This window comes from Zonotrichia albicollis, chromosome 21 (assembly GCF_047830755.1).
Source record: "Zonotrichia albicollis isolate bZonAlb1 chromosome 21, bZonAlb1.hap1, whole genome shotgun sequence".
Classification (NCBI taxonomy): Eukaryota; Metazoa; Chordata; class Aves; order Passeriformes; family Passerellidae; genus Zonotrichia; species Zonotrichia albicollis.
Genome location: NC_133839.1, coordinates 1,794,393 through 1,807,485, shown reverse-complemented (window position 1 = coordinate 1,807,485; position 13,093 = coordinate 1,794,393). Strand labels below are relative to the sequence as shown.

The following is a 13,093-nucleotide window of genomic DNA, read 5'->3' as shown; positions in this document are numbered from 1 at the left end:
GCAGGGCACAACTGGAAAAACAGCAGCAGGGTTTGTGTGTGAGTGTGTGTGAGGAAAGGGTCAGGCAGGAAAAGCCAAACCTGGCATGAGCCACAGAGCACGAGGCCAAGCAGGAGCTTCTTGAGCTCAGCTCTCCTCCCACAGCGGAGCAACATCTGAGGTTTCCTAACAACTCTGTCAACCTCAATTTCAACCGTCCTACTATCCCAATGCCAAAATTTTTCATGCAGTTGGCCAGGAGAGCAAACACTCCCAGCACAGCAACCCAGCAGGGCAGGTCACGTCTCCCCACCCGCCACAGGCAGGGCTTGCCCCGAGCCAGGATTGTCAGCAAACAGGACCAGGATGTGCAGCCCAGCAGGAGCAAAGTGTCTTTAATAGACCTGGAGCTCTCAGGGCGCTGCACACAGCCCATGGCATCGCTGTGCCAGGCCCCTGTCCCCTGCCAGGTGGTGCTCGGTGCCACTGTCCTTGCTGCAGGGCCACATGCTTGGGGGAACCGAGCATGAGCCAGGTCCAGGTCCGGCATGGTGACCCCTCCGCGCGGCATGGGCATGTTCTGTGCTCAGGGCCAGGGAATGTCTGTGATGGCTGGACCAGGTTTCTGAGCCATCAGCAGGGCAGACGGGCAGGATGAGGGGGTGGTAGCATCCTGATCCCCTGCTGCTGCACCCCAAATCCGGACAGGATGGGCAGGAAAGCCGTGCCCAGGCTGAAGCCCTTCGTGGGCTGCCAGCACAGCCCCGGCCCTGCAGTCCCCAGCGGGTCCCAGAGGCAGTCGCGGGCCGGCCCGGGGGCTCAGCTCTCGAAGGCGGCGGTGACCCCGCAGCACAGGCACAGCCGGCAGCAGCCGCGCCGGGGCAGCAGCGCCGGGGGCACCGGCTCTTGGCACAGCCCCGCCGGCTGCTGGGTCACGGGCGGCTCCTTGCCCGGGCCCTTGGCGGGCAGCGCGGCCGGGCTCCTGCCGGCACCCCGCGGCTGCTCCCGGTCAGCCTTGACGGCCAGGAAGGTGGCCAGGTCCAGGTCCAGCATGGTGACCCCTCCGCGCGGCGTGGGCGTGTTCTGGCGGCACTGCGGGCACGGGATCCAGCGCTGCTCGTTGCTGACCGCGTCCAGGCGCCTCAGGCACGCCTGGCAGAAGGTGTGCCCGCAGTAGAGGCGCCGCGGCAGCCGCACGCCCAGGTCGTAGGAGGAGTAGCAGATGATGCACTCGACGCGCTGGCTGCCCCGGCTGGGGGTGCGCGAGTGCGCCCCGGCACTCGGCCCCGAGCCCTCTGCACGGGGGCTGCCACCGGCCTGCGACATGCTGGGGAGGGGGAGAGCAGCCGTCAGGGCACGGCCGGGGAGGGGCACAGGGGTGGGATGCCAGCTCCGAGTGCCCCCACACGTGGGAGCAGCAGGATCCCCGCCCAGCACCCTGCCCGGTGCCTGCCATCCCTGCCAGCCCTGCCCGGCAGAGCGGGATGCTGCCACTGCAGTGGCACTGCCACTACATCCATGGCATGTCCCAGTGCCACACCGGGAGCTCTGCAGGGAACGGGGCTGGCCAGATCTCAGCAGCCTGCTCACGGTGCAGCCTGGGGCTGGGGGAGCAGGGTGGGAGCAGGAGTGAGGTGGCTGGCTGGGCTGGGGAGCAGCACTTGGAGACCAGGCAGTGGCACAGCCTCCGGCTGAGCTGGCACAGGGGTGGCACCGAGACTCGTGGGGAGGGGTCTGAGGGGACCCAGCCTCATCTCAGGTGGGGTCTGGTACACACTAGTATGTTTGCAAACTTCTCCCGGAGCCCACCAACACTCTGTTCCTTCTCGGGTGACCTCAAGTGTGTTGGTGCACACGGGTACCACTCTCTCCCCTCCTCCCAGTTCCCCCATCCCTACCTGTCCTGAGATGCCTCCCAGGGCCTCGGATTTGGTGGCAGAAGGGCTGTGCTGTGCCGGGGGCTGTGGCAGTCCCGTGGGGAGCATCGGGGGGCTGAGCCGCCAGCCAGCTCCCTGTGGCTGCCCGTGGCCGTGGTAGTGGGCAGGGGCTCACCTTTCAGGGACAGCTGCTATTGGATCTGCTGCAGGGAAGCCAAGCCCGGGAGATTGGGTTACAAGCACCTGGGTAACAAAGACCTCTGAAATCTAAGCCCAGGAATGGTCAATAACCATCAGCCTGTGCTTCATGACAGAAGGAACCGTCCCTGGGAGGCCAAGGAGCTCTGGGTCCACCCTAGGCAGAGAACTTGGATGTTGTCTGGACCTGGGCAGCAGCAACGGAGTCTTCCACGTCCTGGGCCACCCTTCAGAGCAGGAACATCCGGGCAGACGTCGGCCAGCAGAGACCCCCTGGCACTGCAGCATCCCCAGGTGCTCCGGGCTGTGGGCACAGCTGTGACAGGAGCGGGGGGCACGGTGGGGTGGCAGGGCTGGCACTGCTGCAGGGACACTCTGGCAGTGCCCAGACGTGGGGTGTGGAGCCTGGGGGTGACTGTGACCTGCCCTGCCCTGCCCTGTGGGGCTGCAGGCTCTGCAGGCTCAGTTACCAATGCTCAGCGTCAGGCTGGGGACACCCCAGCACCCCACAGGGACACCTGCAAGGTGCAGGACCCAGGGGAGGTGACAATGCCAGGGAGGTGCCAGACTGTCCCCACAGCTGCCCGGGCTCCAGCAGCGAAGTCCCAGCCTTAGCATGGAGGGGCTGCAGACTGAAGAGGGAGCGTGGTAGGGGGACAGGTCCTGAGCCCGGGATCCTGGGGGAGGAGAGCCCATCCTGGGGGAGGAGAGCCCGTCCTGGAGGCAGGGCAGGGCAGGAGGGCCAGGACAGGCAGGGCAGGCAGGAGCGTTCCCGCGGGCAGCAGCTCCCACTGCCGGCGGGAGCGGGCACGCAGACAGGCAGCGCCGCCGCCTCACCAGCAGCCCTCGGGCCGTGTTCCCAGCACAGCTCAGAGAAGGAATTGGGCATTTTGGAAATGAAGATCCCCACGGGGTCACTGCAGAAGGGCTCAGCTCCTGACGCTGGTGCCTGCGAGCGAGGAAGCAGCTCCGGGAGCACGGCACCCCTGGGGCACACATCCCGACCCAGGAGTGACCCAGCCCTGTCACGGGCTGGGTGTGCCATGGGTGCCCAGACAGGGGGTGGCACCTCGTGGCAGGGTTTTGCCTTCCCGTTGCCAGGCCAGTGGCAAACACAGGTGGTGGGGCCGGTTTGGGACAGGGCTGTGCCAGGGAAATTGGTTCTGGTCAAACCAATTGGAATAAGGGCCGTGTGGATCAGGATCCAGCTGTGTAGGATTCCAGCTGTGCCCTGGCATGCTGGGGTACCACCGTGCCTGCCTGTGCTGGGTGCAGCCCCTGGGTGCTGGCAGCCAGGGCAGAGCTGGCTTCTGGCGGGCTCAGTGTGTTCCTCCAGGGCCGTGCAGGGCTGGGGCTGTCCCAGGCTGTGCTTCTGCCACCCAACACACAGCGCTGGCCTGGCTCAGCTGCCACAGGGACAGCAGAGCTGCAGTCCCATGGGGGCTCTGCCACAAAACTTCCGTGGGTGAGAGGGCTGGGCTTGGCTCTGTGCACAGCCAGGGGTGCCCTGGCACTGCTCAGAGGCAGTGACCCCTCAGGCTGCCTCTCCTGCTCCACATCCACACCCACACACACCCCCAGGTGTCCTGCCTGTCCTCCTTCCCCCTCCAGCGCCTGCCCATCAGCCCTCATGTCCCTCCCTGATGCCAGCAGAGCTCTGTCCCATTGAGGGGCTGTGCCCAGCTGCCCTTGGCCACTCCTGCCCCTTGCTGGGCACCCCAGCTCAGCACAGGCAGGGTTTGGGGCAGGGGAGCCCTTGGTGACAGGGACTGTGCATCTGCCACGCTGACACCAAGGGCACCACCAGCCCTGCCAAAAGCCCACCTGGATCCAGGAACAGTGAATCACAGAACCATTAAGGTTGGAAATTATATTTTAAATCATTAAGTCAAATATCAACCCAGCAGTACCACGTTCACCCTAACCTATGTCCCCAAGTGCCACATCGACTCATGTTTTGAACACTCCCAGGGATGGTGACTCCACCACGGCCCTGGGCAGCCTGTGCCAGGGCTTTACAGCCCTTTCAGTGAAACGTTTTTTCCGAATATCCAACATATCCCCTGGCACAACCTGAGGCTATTTCCTCTTGTCCTGTCACTTGTTACTCGGGAAGAGACCAGACTTCACTTCCCAACAGCTCCTTGCAGGGAGCTGTGTGGAGCAATAAGGTGTCCCTGCAGGGAAGGCAGATCTGCAATCAGCAGCGACACACATGGATGGCAAACGTGTTTCCCTGTTCCCAGGATCATCCGCGGGCTTGCAGGGACCTTCGGCCCCGCGACAGGGAGCGGCACCCTCAGGGAGAGCAAAGGTCCGATGGGGATGAGCCAGAGCCCTGCACCGCCACCCACCTCCAGAGGCAGGAGTGGCACTCACCCAGCACAACCCTGGGCACCCGCGGGCACCTTGGCAGGGTGGGCACAGCCGGGGAGCGCCCATGGGACTCTGCGGCAGTGCCCGGCCCATCAGAGCCCTGCCCGGTGTGGGACCGCAGCCTCCCCTGCCCTGCTCACCCCCCCGGGGCTGCGGCTGAATCATTGCCCGCCGCTCCCGCCGCGTGTGCCATCGCCCCGGGGCCGGGCAGAGCCGAGGGCAGCGGTGACACACGGCACATGTGCCACCTGCCCTGCCCTGCCCTGCCCTGCCCTGCCCCGCCGAGCCCCCGGCCCGCTCGTACCGGCTGCTGTGGCCCCGGGCTGTGCCCAGGCACCGCACACCCTGGGGACACTTCTGTCCCGCGGCCATGCCCAGGCACTGCACACCCTTGGGGACACTTTTCTGTCCCGGGCAGCCCTGCCCGGGGGGCCGTGTCCCCTGCCCGCCACACGCACGGGGCAGGGCTGGCGACACCAAAGCAAACAAGGGGTGGATCTGCCCGTCCCCACTGCGCTCTGGGCAGGGAGAACAAGGGAGCTTCTTGTGCAGGGCAGGCACCGTGTGGCTGTGTCCCTGCCAGCCACACATCCTGGTCCCACCGCCCTGGCACCTGCGCCAGGCAGGGGGGGCAAAGCTCTGCCAGGCCACGGCCACCCCAGCCCAGAATATCCCGGATTCGGGGTGGGATTGCAAGGGTGAGGGGCTCCCAGGCCGTGGCAGGCTCCTGGGGTGGCTCCCAGGCACTGTGGGATCTGTGTGCTGTTCCCCCAGCACTCCTGGGCCTCAGTGCAGCTGGGCTCCAAGCAGGGGGGGATTCCAAGCCATGGTGGGCTCCCATTGCTGAGGGACTCTCAGGGAGTCACAGCCAGCCTGGGCAGTGTCCTGGAGCCCACCCAGCTGCCCAGCCAGGAACTTCATTTGCCAGGCCCTTCCTCAGCCTCTCCCAAAGACTCACGAAGTCTTTCCAGACAGGACAGTCATCCAGCTTGGCAGGGCTGAGCACTGCCAGTGTCCCAGACAGGCAGGAGCAGCCTGTACTGGGAACGCCTGGGCACTGCTGGACCCAGGCTGGCACTGCTGGACCCAGGCTGGCAGTGGGGCACCAGGCAGCAACCAGAGCTCAGTGTGAGCTGCTGCTGCCATGAGTCAGCAGGGCAAGAGTTAAGCCTGGTTTGGAGGCTTCAGAGCTGCCCTTACACACCCACCAGGGAAAGCAAGAAATGACACGGGAATCCCAGAAAAGCCTGGGTGGAGGGAAGAGGCACACCTTGGCAGGGCAGGAGAGGACTGTAATTTTATTTGCAGCAGCCTGAAGTCATCTGCAAACACAGGCACTCCTCCCAGGGCCCGGTCCCACAGAGCAGGCAGTCCTGCAGCGGCCAGGGAGCAGAGCTGGGACAGCAGCCCCAGGGAGGGACGTCAGCACACGGCGGGACAGCAGCACAACAGCAGGCTTGTTCCAGGGCCATGGCAGCAGCCCCAGCCCAGAGCCCAGCCTGGAGGAGCTCCAGCACAGGGGAGAGAGCCAGCAGCTCCTCCCCCCTTCCTCCAAGCCCTGGGAGCTGCAAAAAGCCAATGCTGGGCCTCTGCCTCCCCAGCAAGGTGCCCGAGGGCAGCCCCACCGCTGGACCCGTCTCTGGATGCAGATGGGACAAGAGGGTGCACCCAGCACCCCACAAGCCTGGCAGGAGGAACAGAATGGGGCCAGGGGTTTCCTGGCACAGGGATGTTAATGCCCACATCCATGCTGTGCCATCAGGTGCTGCCCTGGAGCACGGCCCAGCACTCTGCCATGCTTTGGCTGTCTGTCTTTCCCGTGTCCATCGCTCTGCCCCAGAGGCAGCGTGGTGAGGAGGAGCAGGATCCAGATGGAGTTTGGGGCAGGGGGGCAGCAGCACCCCTGTGATGCTGTGGGAGGGGGGATGCTCATTTCTGGGCAGGTGGGTCCCTGTGCCAGCTGGAGGCTTGTCCCTGGTTCCACTGCTCCAGGACAGTGATGATGATGATGTCCTCTTCTGCCATGTACACAGGGCTGCCAGCATCCAAACCCAGCCTCGAGCACTGGGCACTGCCTGCCCCTTGCCAGGGTGGAGTTCCCAGCACAGGGACACTGGCAGGGGCTCAGTGCAGGATCACAGGCTCAGTTCTGCCCCTTCTCCAGTGCAGTCACTTCTTGGTGACACCTGTCCTGGCACACATCGCCCTTATGGCCCACCTGGCAGGTCCCCATCGCCAGCACATCTGGCTGCAGAGTTCACAAGTAAAAAGCAACGTCAGTCCAGGCAGTGCCAGCTCTGCCAGGCGTGCCCAGGCCAGCAGCCATGTCCCTGTGGGGTCACGCCATGGTCACACATCCCGTGTGTGCAGGGAGGGCCCTTAGGAGATGACACAGCAGCACTTTGGGCACCAGGAGCAGCACCTGCAGCAGCCACATCTCCTGCCAGCCTCCTGCTCCTGGCCCTTGGGCTCCTTGTCCAGGCTCACGGTGTAGAAGGAGGCAGATGAGTCCCCATTGTGCATCCTCAGGCTGCCGTAGGGGTTGTAGGGACGGGACCAGGACTTGTCTGTGGAGATGTCTGGGCTGTTGCAGCCATTGGCGAGCTCTGTGTGCCCCCCGGTGCCGTAGGAGGGCACGGCCGCGGGGTTGGCGATGACGGTGGGCTCCTCTCTCAGGTAGCGAGTGATGAAGCTCTGCTGGAACTGCTCCCGCGGGATGTTGACGCTGGCGTAGGGGTTCTGCACGGTGACTCCCCGATCCATGTCCCTGCCCCTTGTCAGGCACCGGCCACCCCTGCGGGACAGAGCCCCTGTCACCCCCGGCAGACCCCCCAGACCCCCTGGTTTGGGTGACAGCAGAGCTGTGCTCCCCCTCCCTGCCCCCCCAAGGGACCCCCACAAAGCACACGAGGACCCACCAGAGCCGGGAGGGGAGGCAGGAGCGGGGCCAGGGGGTGAGCGGGGCACGGGGGGCAGGAGGGGAGGCTGAGTGGGGCAAACAGGGCAGGTGGGGCAGTGGAGTGGGGATATCTAGGGAGACACAGAGCAGGACGGAAAGGAGTGGGGAGAGGAACGGGAGGAAAGGGGGTGCAGGGGAGTGGAAAGGCAGAGGGGAGATGGGACAGGACAGGGACAGCTGGGGAGGGAAGATGGGACAGGACAGGGAATGTCGGGATGGGGGTTGGGGACGGGGCAGCGGTGGGAGCTGGGAATCGGGGCGGGGGGCGCAGAGCAAGGAGGAGGGCAGGCAGGGGAAGGGGCGCAGGGGGAGCAGGCAGGGCACGGGCACGGGCACGGTAGGGCAGCGATCCCCGGGACTCACCGAGCGCGGCTCCGGCCGCTGCGGGGCCGCTCTGCCCCGGCTGCGCTTCCTCCTGCACGGCCCGCCCCGAGCGGCGCCGCCCCGAGCCACAGACAGACAGACGGACCGGCCTGCAGACAGACAGACCGGCCCCGAGAGAGCGGGGCAGGGACAGCCCACAGCCAGCACCCGCCCACCGGCCAGCCCAAACACAAGCACCAGCACAGCCCATGGGCACCGGCACAGGGCAGGGCACAGGGAACTGGGCAGGGGGCAGTGGGCACAGGGAACTGGGCACTGGGAACTGGGCAGGGGGCACAGGGAACTGGGCACCTGACAGTGGGCACAGGGAACTGGGTGCTGGGCAGTGGGCATGGACACTGCTCAGGAGGCACTGGTACCACAGCTGGACAGGGACACTTGGCACTGGACAGGGGCATTGGGCACCGGGCAAGGCCACCAGTACCGAGGCACCAACCCAGCACCACCCACTGGTACCAGGAACTGGGCACCAGCAGTGGGTACCAGCACCAGCACGGGCACTGGCACCAGCACCACACAGTGCACAGAGAGACCACACAGAGCAGGCAGTGCCACCATGCACTGTCACCACCACCAGGACTGGCACTCACACTGGTCCAGCCACCAGTGCCACCCCGGGCACCAGCAGCAGCTCTGTGTGCCATGCACCGGGCACTGAGCTCTGCACACTGGCACCAGCACTGGCACCACTCTGGTTCTGGGCAGCGGGCAGGGACTGGCATGGGGACACTGCACTCCACAGGTCTGTGGGCACCTGCAAACCCCGAGCACCAGGCACTGGGCAGAGCGCACCGTGCCCATGTCCTGAGCACCAGGCAGGGCACAGCAGCTCTGCACCCTCTGCAGCTCCCAGCCCCCCTGCCAGGCTGTGCCTGCCCCCATGGGCACCCAGGGCCCCACAGCCCCTGGCAGGCTCTGAGACCCAGTGCCAGGGCTCTGCTGGGCTCCTCATCCCTGCTGCAGTTTGGCTGGGGGTGGCCTTGTGTCCCCAACAAGGCCTTTTCCAGGGTGGCTTCAGGGCTTTCCAGGGCACCGCTCGATGGTGACACCCACGAGGCTGGATGGAGTGAGGACTTGGCTGTGCCAGGGCAAGGAGAGGGTTGCTGGCACCCGTGCCAGTCCCTGGCACCAGAAGTGCTGCAGTAGAAAAGATGCAGACATTCAGCATCCTCCACCCCGCCCTATGCATGGCCCCAACAGTGGCTTGTGCAGAGCCTCAGCACCTTCCCACGAGCAGTTCTGGGCAGGGTCTGCCCCTCCCTGAGCCCAGGGGTGATGGCACAGCATCCTCCTGGACATGCCAGGGACAAACACCTCAAACTGCAGCTGAAGCTGCTGGCAGGGAATTCCGTTTCCCACACACTTGCAAAGGGAAAAACCACTTCCTTCTGGCCATCCTTCTGACAGCAGAAAATATTCCTTCCCTGCCCTGAGGAGCAGGGGCTGCCCAGGCCAGACCCTTGGCACCCATGGAACAAGCAGGAGAGCTCCAGAGGGCGATGGGAGCCTGCCTGCCCTGGCAGCTCCTGCCCAATGCCCATCCCTGCCCAATGCCCATCCCTGCTCAATGCCCGTCCCTGCCCAATGCCCATCCCTGCCCAATGCCCATCCCTGCCCAATGTCCGGCTCCTGCCCAATGCCCATCCCTGCCCAATGCCCGTCCCTGCCCAATGCCCGGCTCCTGCCCAATGCCCGGCTCCTGCCCATTGCCCATCCCTGCCCAATGCCCATCCCTGCCCTCCCTTCTGGGGCTGATCCCTTGTCCCTGAGCCCACTGGGCTGGCACCTCCCAGAGTGGGGGTTCCCTGCAGGGAGACTCATCAACCTTCCTGGTGGTGAAAGAAAGGAAGAGGGAGGCCTGGGATTTTTTGGTGGGAGAAGCTGACCCTCTTCTGTACGGTTCTAGCATCGAGAGGGGGCCTCATGCACTTCTGTGCCTCAGTTTCCCCTTTGAGACTGCCAGTGGGGGTGCAGCAGAGCTCTCTGTGCAGTGACAAATCAGCCCCACAGCACATAGGGGTCTGAAAGCTGCAGAACTCCTGCACAGACCTCTCGGGGTTTTCCTGCCACCCCAAGGTCACCTCGAGGGGAGCCACCCACAGCCCCTGTCCCTCCACTGGGCCTCGCTGCTGCCCCGTTTTCCCATCTGGAGCTGTTTCCCCACAGAGAAACTCATCAGTCTGACTAAGCAGGAATAGAAAAAGGCAAATCCTCCGCCCAGGCGTGCTGCGGTGCCCCAGCCCCGCCCGGCGTGTCCCTGCCTGCGCAGGGGATGTCGCTGTGGCTCTCTCCAGCAGCGCCTTCCCCATCCTCGCAGAGCCTCAGCACGGGCTGGGTTTGTCTTTCAGCCCCAGATTTCCATGCCCAGCGTGTTCTGAACAGCTCTGCTTGCAGGGAGCTGCGGGGCAGGCACAGCCCAGGGACCTGCAGCCCCCGTGTCCCTTCCCTCTGCCAGGGCTGCTGTGAAAAATGCATGTATTTTATGATTGGCTTTTCGCAAATATTACGATGAATATTATATGTGTTGTGTTAGAAAGAAATGCTGTATTAATTCTCTTAAGTACTGTGTTAAATATAGTTTTCGGTTATAAAAATTGTTAAAATAGAAAATATGCCATATAAAGATGCTTTGTTTAACAGAAAGGAATTGCAGTGAGATAGCAGCCACAGGACACCTAAATCTTTCAGAGAAAGGGAATTTATTGCCTTCTTATCAGAAGAAATGAACTTCTTCCCGCCTTGAAGGCGCTGTTAGGATTAGAAGGAAGAAGTTGACACTGACCAGACGGAATCCTATGTTTGAATGGAATTTATGCATCATGTATGAAGTGTATGAATATGCAATGGGCTATTGTTCTTAAGGGTTAATCCTTTGTTAACGTGGGTCCTTTTTCGGGCTCATGATGCCCAGAAAAAGGTACCCGGACGTCCATAACTCTTTGCTTTTATTGTCTCATATTGTCCTAATTCAATTTGTCCAAATTGTTATTACTCTAATTGTGTTACTATTCTTTTTAACCATTTTATTACTATTAAACTTTTAAAAATTTTAAAAAGAAGTGATTGGCGTTTTTCACAGCTGCCACATGCGTGTCACCTCACGGAGCCCCGGCTGGGGACATCCCTCAGCTGCTGCAGATCCCAATGCCAGCCGCGATCTGCGGTGCCCCCGTGCCAGGGATGTCCCTCGGCTCTCCCAGCACCCAGCTCCCATCCCGCAGGCACCTCCTGCATGTCCTCATTCCCCTCAGGGCAGATCTGTGGCAGTCCCAGGTGAGGAGAGGTCTCACCAACTCTAATCGGGAGCCTGGAGTTCAAACATTTCATTTCTTGCCAAGAGATTCTCCAAATCGAGCTCCGAGCACCACATCCAGAAATCATGTGTTGATCCTTGGAGGATTTATAGACGATGGAGGATCCCCAGGTGGAAAAGTTGCTGCACCAAAGCTCAGGCTGCTGGTTTGGAGTTGTCCCATGTGGGATTCCCCAGGCTGGGAGCCGGCAGGTGCTGCAGAGCCGTGCCCTCCTTGAGTAAATGGAAGAGCTGAGCTAATGTGAGGCTCTCCGTGGCTTAAAACCAGCCTCGTTTCCTGCAACTGTTTGTAGGGGGAAAAGAAATAAACAGAAAAAAACAACCAAAAGCTCAGTGCCCACCTTGATGATGTCCTGTGCTGGGGGTGATGGAGAGGGAGGTTCTCAGAGATGCCACTCCAGAGGAGTGGTGGTTTGAGGAGGAGCCTGGGAGAACCAGGAGAGAGAGAGGGGAAAAAGTCAACCATGGCTCTGGTTCGTGAACTTGCTGGGAGCCTGAAAACGAGGGGACAGCCCCGTGCAGGGGCTGGGCTCCCAGCAGGGGCTGCAGGGGCAGGAGCATCCCCATCCACGAGCCAGGAGGAAAATTCCTGTGCCGGCTCTGGAATCCTCAGTCTCACTGCGTGGATTCCATGGGGAACCACGGCAGGGCACCCACAGCCCCTGGCCTGTGTGACCCAGCATGACCTCTTGGGAGTTTTCATAACTGCAGGGATCCCTTGGCTACTGGAATCCTGCAAATCCTCCCCTAACTGGGGTGCCTCAGCTTGCTGGTGCTTCACACACAGCAAAAGGCACATTTATTTTGTAAAAAATCACCCAAACAAACAAACCAACCAGAAAGCCACAGGCACGTCCTGCTCCTGGGCCTCTTTTTGCTGGGGACAGGTATTTGTGCTGTTTTTGCTGGGTACAAGTATTTGTGCTCTTTTTGCTGAGGACGGATATTTGTGCCCTTTCTGCTGGGTATTTGTGTGTCATCCCAGCGCTGGAGCTTCCCCAACTCCAGCTCCTCCCGGGGCTGTCCCAGGCACCGGAATGAAGAATTTCCGAGCCAGCCCGGTGTGTGAGCAGCTCCGGGGCTCCCGGGCGTGCAGTGCCTGCCGCAGGCACAGGAGGGTGGTGATGCTCTGCGCAGCCCGGCACTGCCGGAGGATGATGAAGGGCGACGCTTCCTGAGAGAAAGGCTTTGCCACTGGCAGAGGGGACAGCTCGGGGAGCCCCGGAGCTGATGGTGGCCGCTCACCAAACCCTGGGGGGCTGAAGGCTCCGCTGAAGCTCAGGAGAGCCCGTGGGTGGTCGGTGTGAAAAAGGGACACGGGGAGGGGTTGGGCCAGTGCAGAGATGGGAGGGCAACCCCCAAATTCGGGCTGTGTGAAACACATGGGGGATGATTCCCTCCGGGACGTCCCACCGTGGAACGCAGCCATGCGAGGTCTTCTGCAAGGCTTTGACCTTAATTCTCAGCTGCCTCCTCAATAAAATCAGAGTGAGGCCTCGGGGAATGGAAGGAGAGATCACAGGGAGTGGGAGGCACCCGTGGGGTGAGCATCCCACAGGGGAACCCCACGGAGCAGAGTCACCAGCACCGGGGCTCAGGGATCAGTGAGGGTGCCATGGGGGGATGCCACTGCTGCAGGTCTGAGGGGCACCATAGGGGGCACAGAGCAGGACCCGGGGGTGAAGCTGCCAGAGACAGGGGCCTGGGGGCTCATGGAAGCTGCAGGATTTGGTGCCTTTGAGCAGCACAGCCCCTCGCTAACACCCCGGGTGGGAAACTGCAGCACAACATCCAGCCTGTGTCCCCAGGCCTGTGCCCAGCATGCCATGGGCAAAGACCCTGCCTGCTTGTCTGCCAGGGCCATGCCAGGAGCTCCCACAGCTCCCGGCTCCCTCTCGGGGGAAGCCGTGTGTCCCAAAGCGTGGCAGCAGCTTCTAAAGCCCAAACGGAGCCTGGAAGTGACCTGTCAAGGCTGCTCGGTGGGAGGGATTTCCTGTGGGGCCGGAA

The 13,093-nt window shown here is 62.7% G+C and overlaps 2 protein-coding genes across 2 annotated transcripts; both read right to left on the bottom strand.

Moving 5' to 3' along the window:
* Positions 1-349: 349 nt before the first annotated feature.
* On the bottom strand, positions 350-1,305 carry RNF224 (ring finger protein 224). Its single transcript, XM_074556703.1, has one exon. The coding sequence runs from the start codon at positions 1,303-1,305 to the stop codon at positions 799-801; it is 507 nt and encodes a 168-aa protein (XP_074412804.1). The 3' UTR covers positions 350-798.
* A 4,404-nt stretch (positions 1,306-5,709) lies between these two features.
* LOC102062964 (uncharacterized) lies at positions 5,710-7,898 on the bottom strand. The gene is made up of 2 exons (XM_074556353.1): positions 7,753-7,898; positions 5,710-7,224 (listed from the first exon to the last, which is right to left on the bottom strand). Exon 2 carries the CDS (start codon positions 7,191-7,193, stop codon positions 6,810-6,812), a length of 384 nt encoding a protein of 127 aa, XP_074412454.1. The 5' UTR covers positions 7,194-7,224; positions 7,753-7,898; the 3' UTR covers positions 5,710-6,809.
* Between the last annotated feature and the right edge of the window lie 5,195 nt (positions 7,899-13,093).

What these genes read in the sequence shown, in the direction of transcription:
- RNF224 (XM_074556703.1), bottom strand. Translation starts at nt 1,305, where the DNA reads ATGTCGCAGGCCGGTGGCAGCCCCCGTGCAGAGGGCTCGGGGCCGAGT.
- LOC102062964 (XM_074556353.1), bottom strand. Translation starts at nt 7,193, where the DNA reads ATGGATCGGGGAGTCACCGTGCAGAACCCCTACGCCAGCGTCAACATC.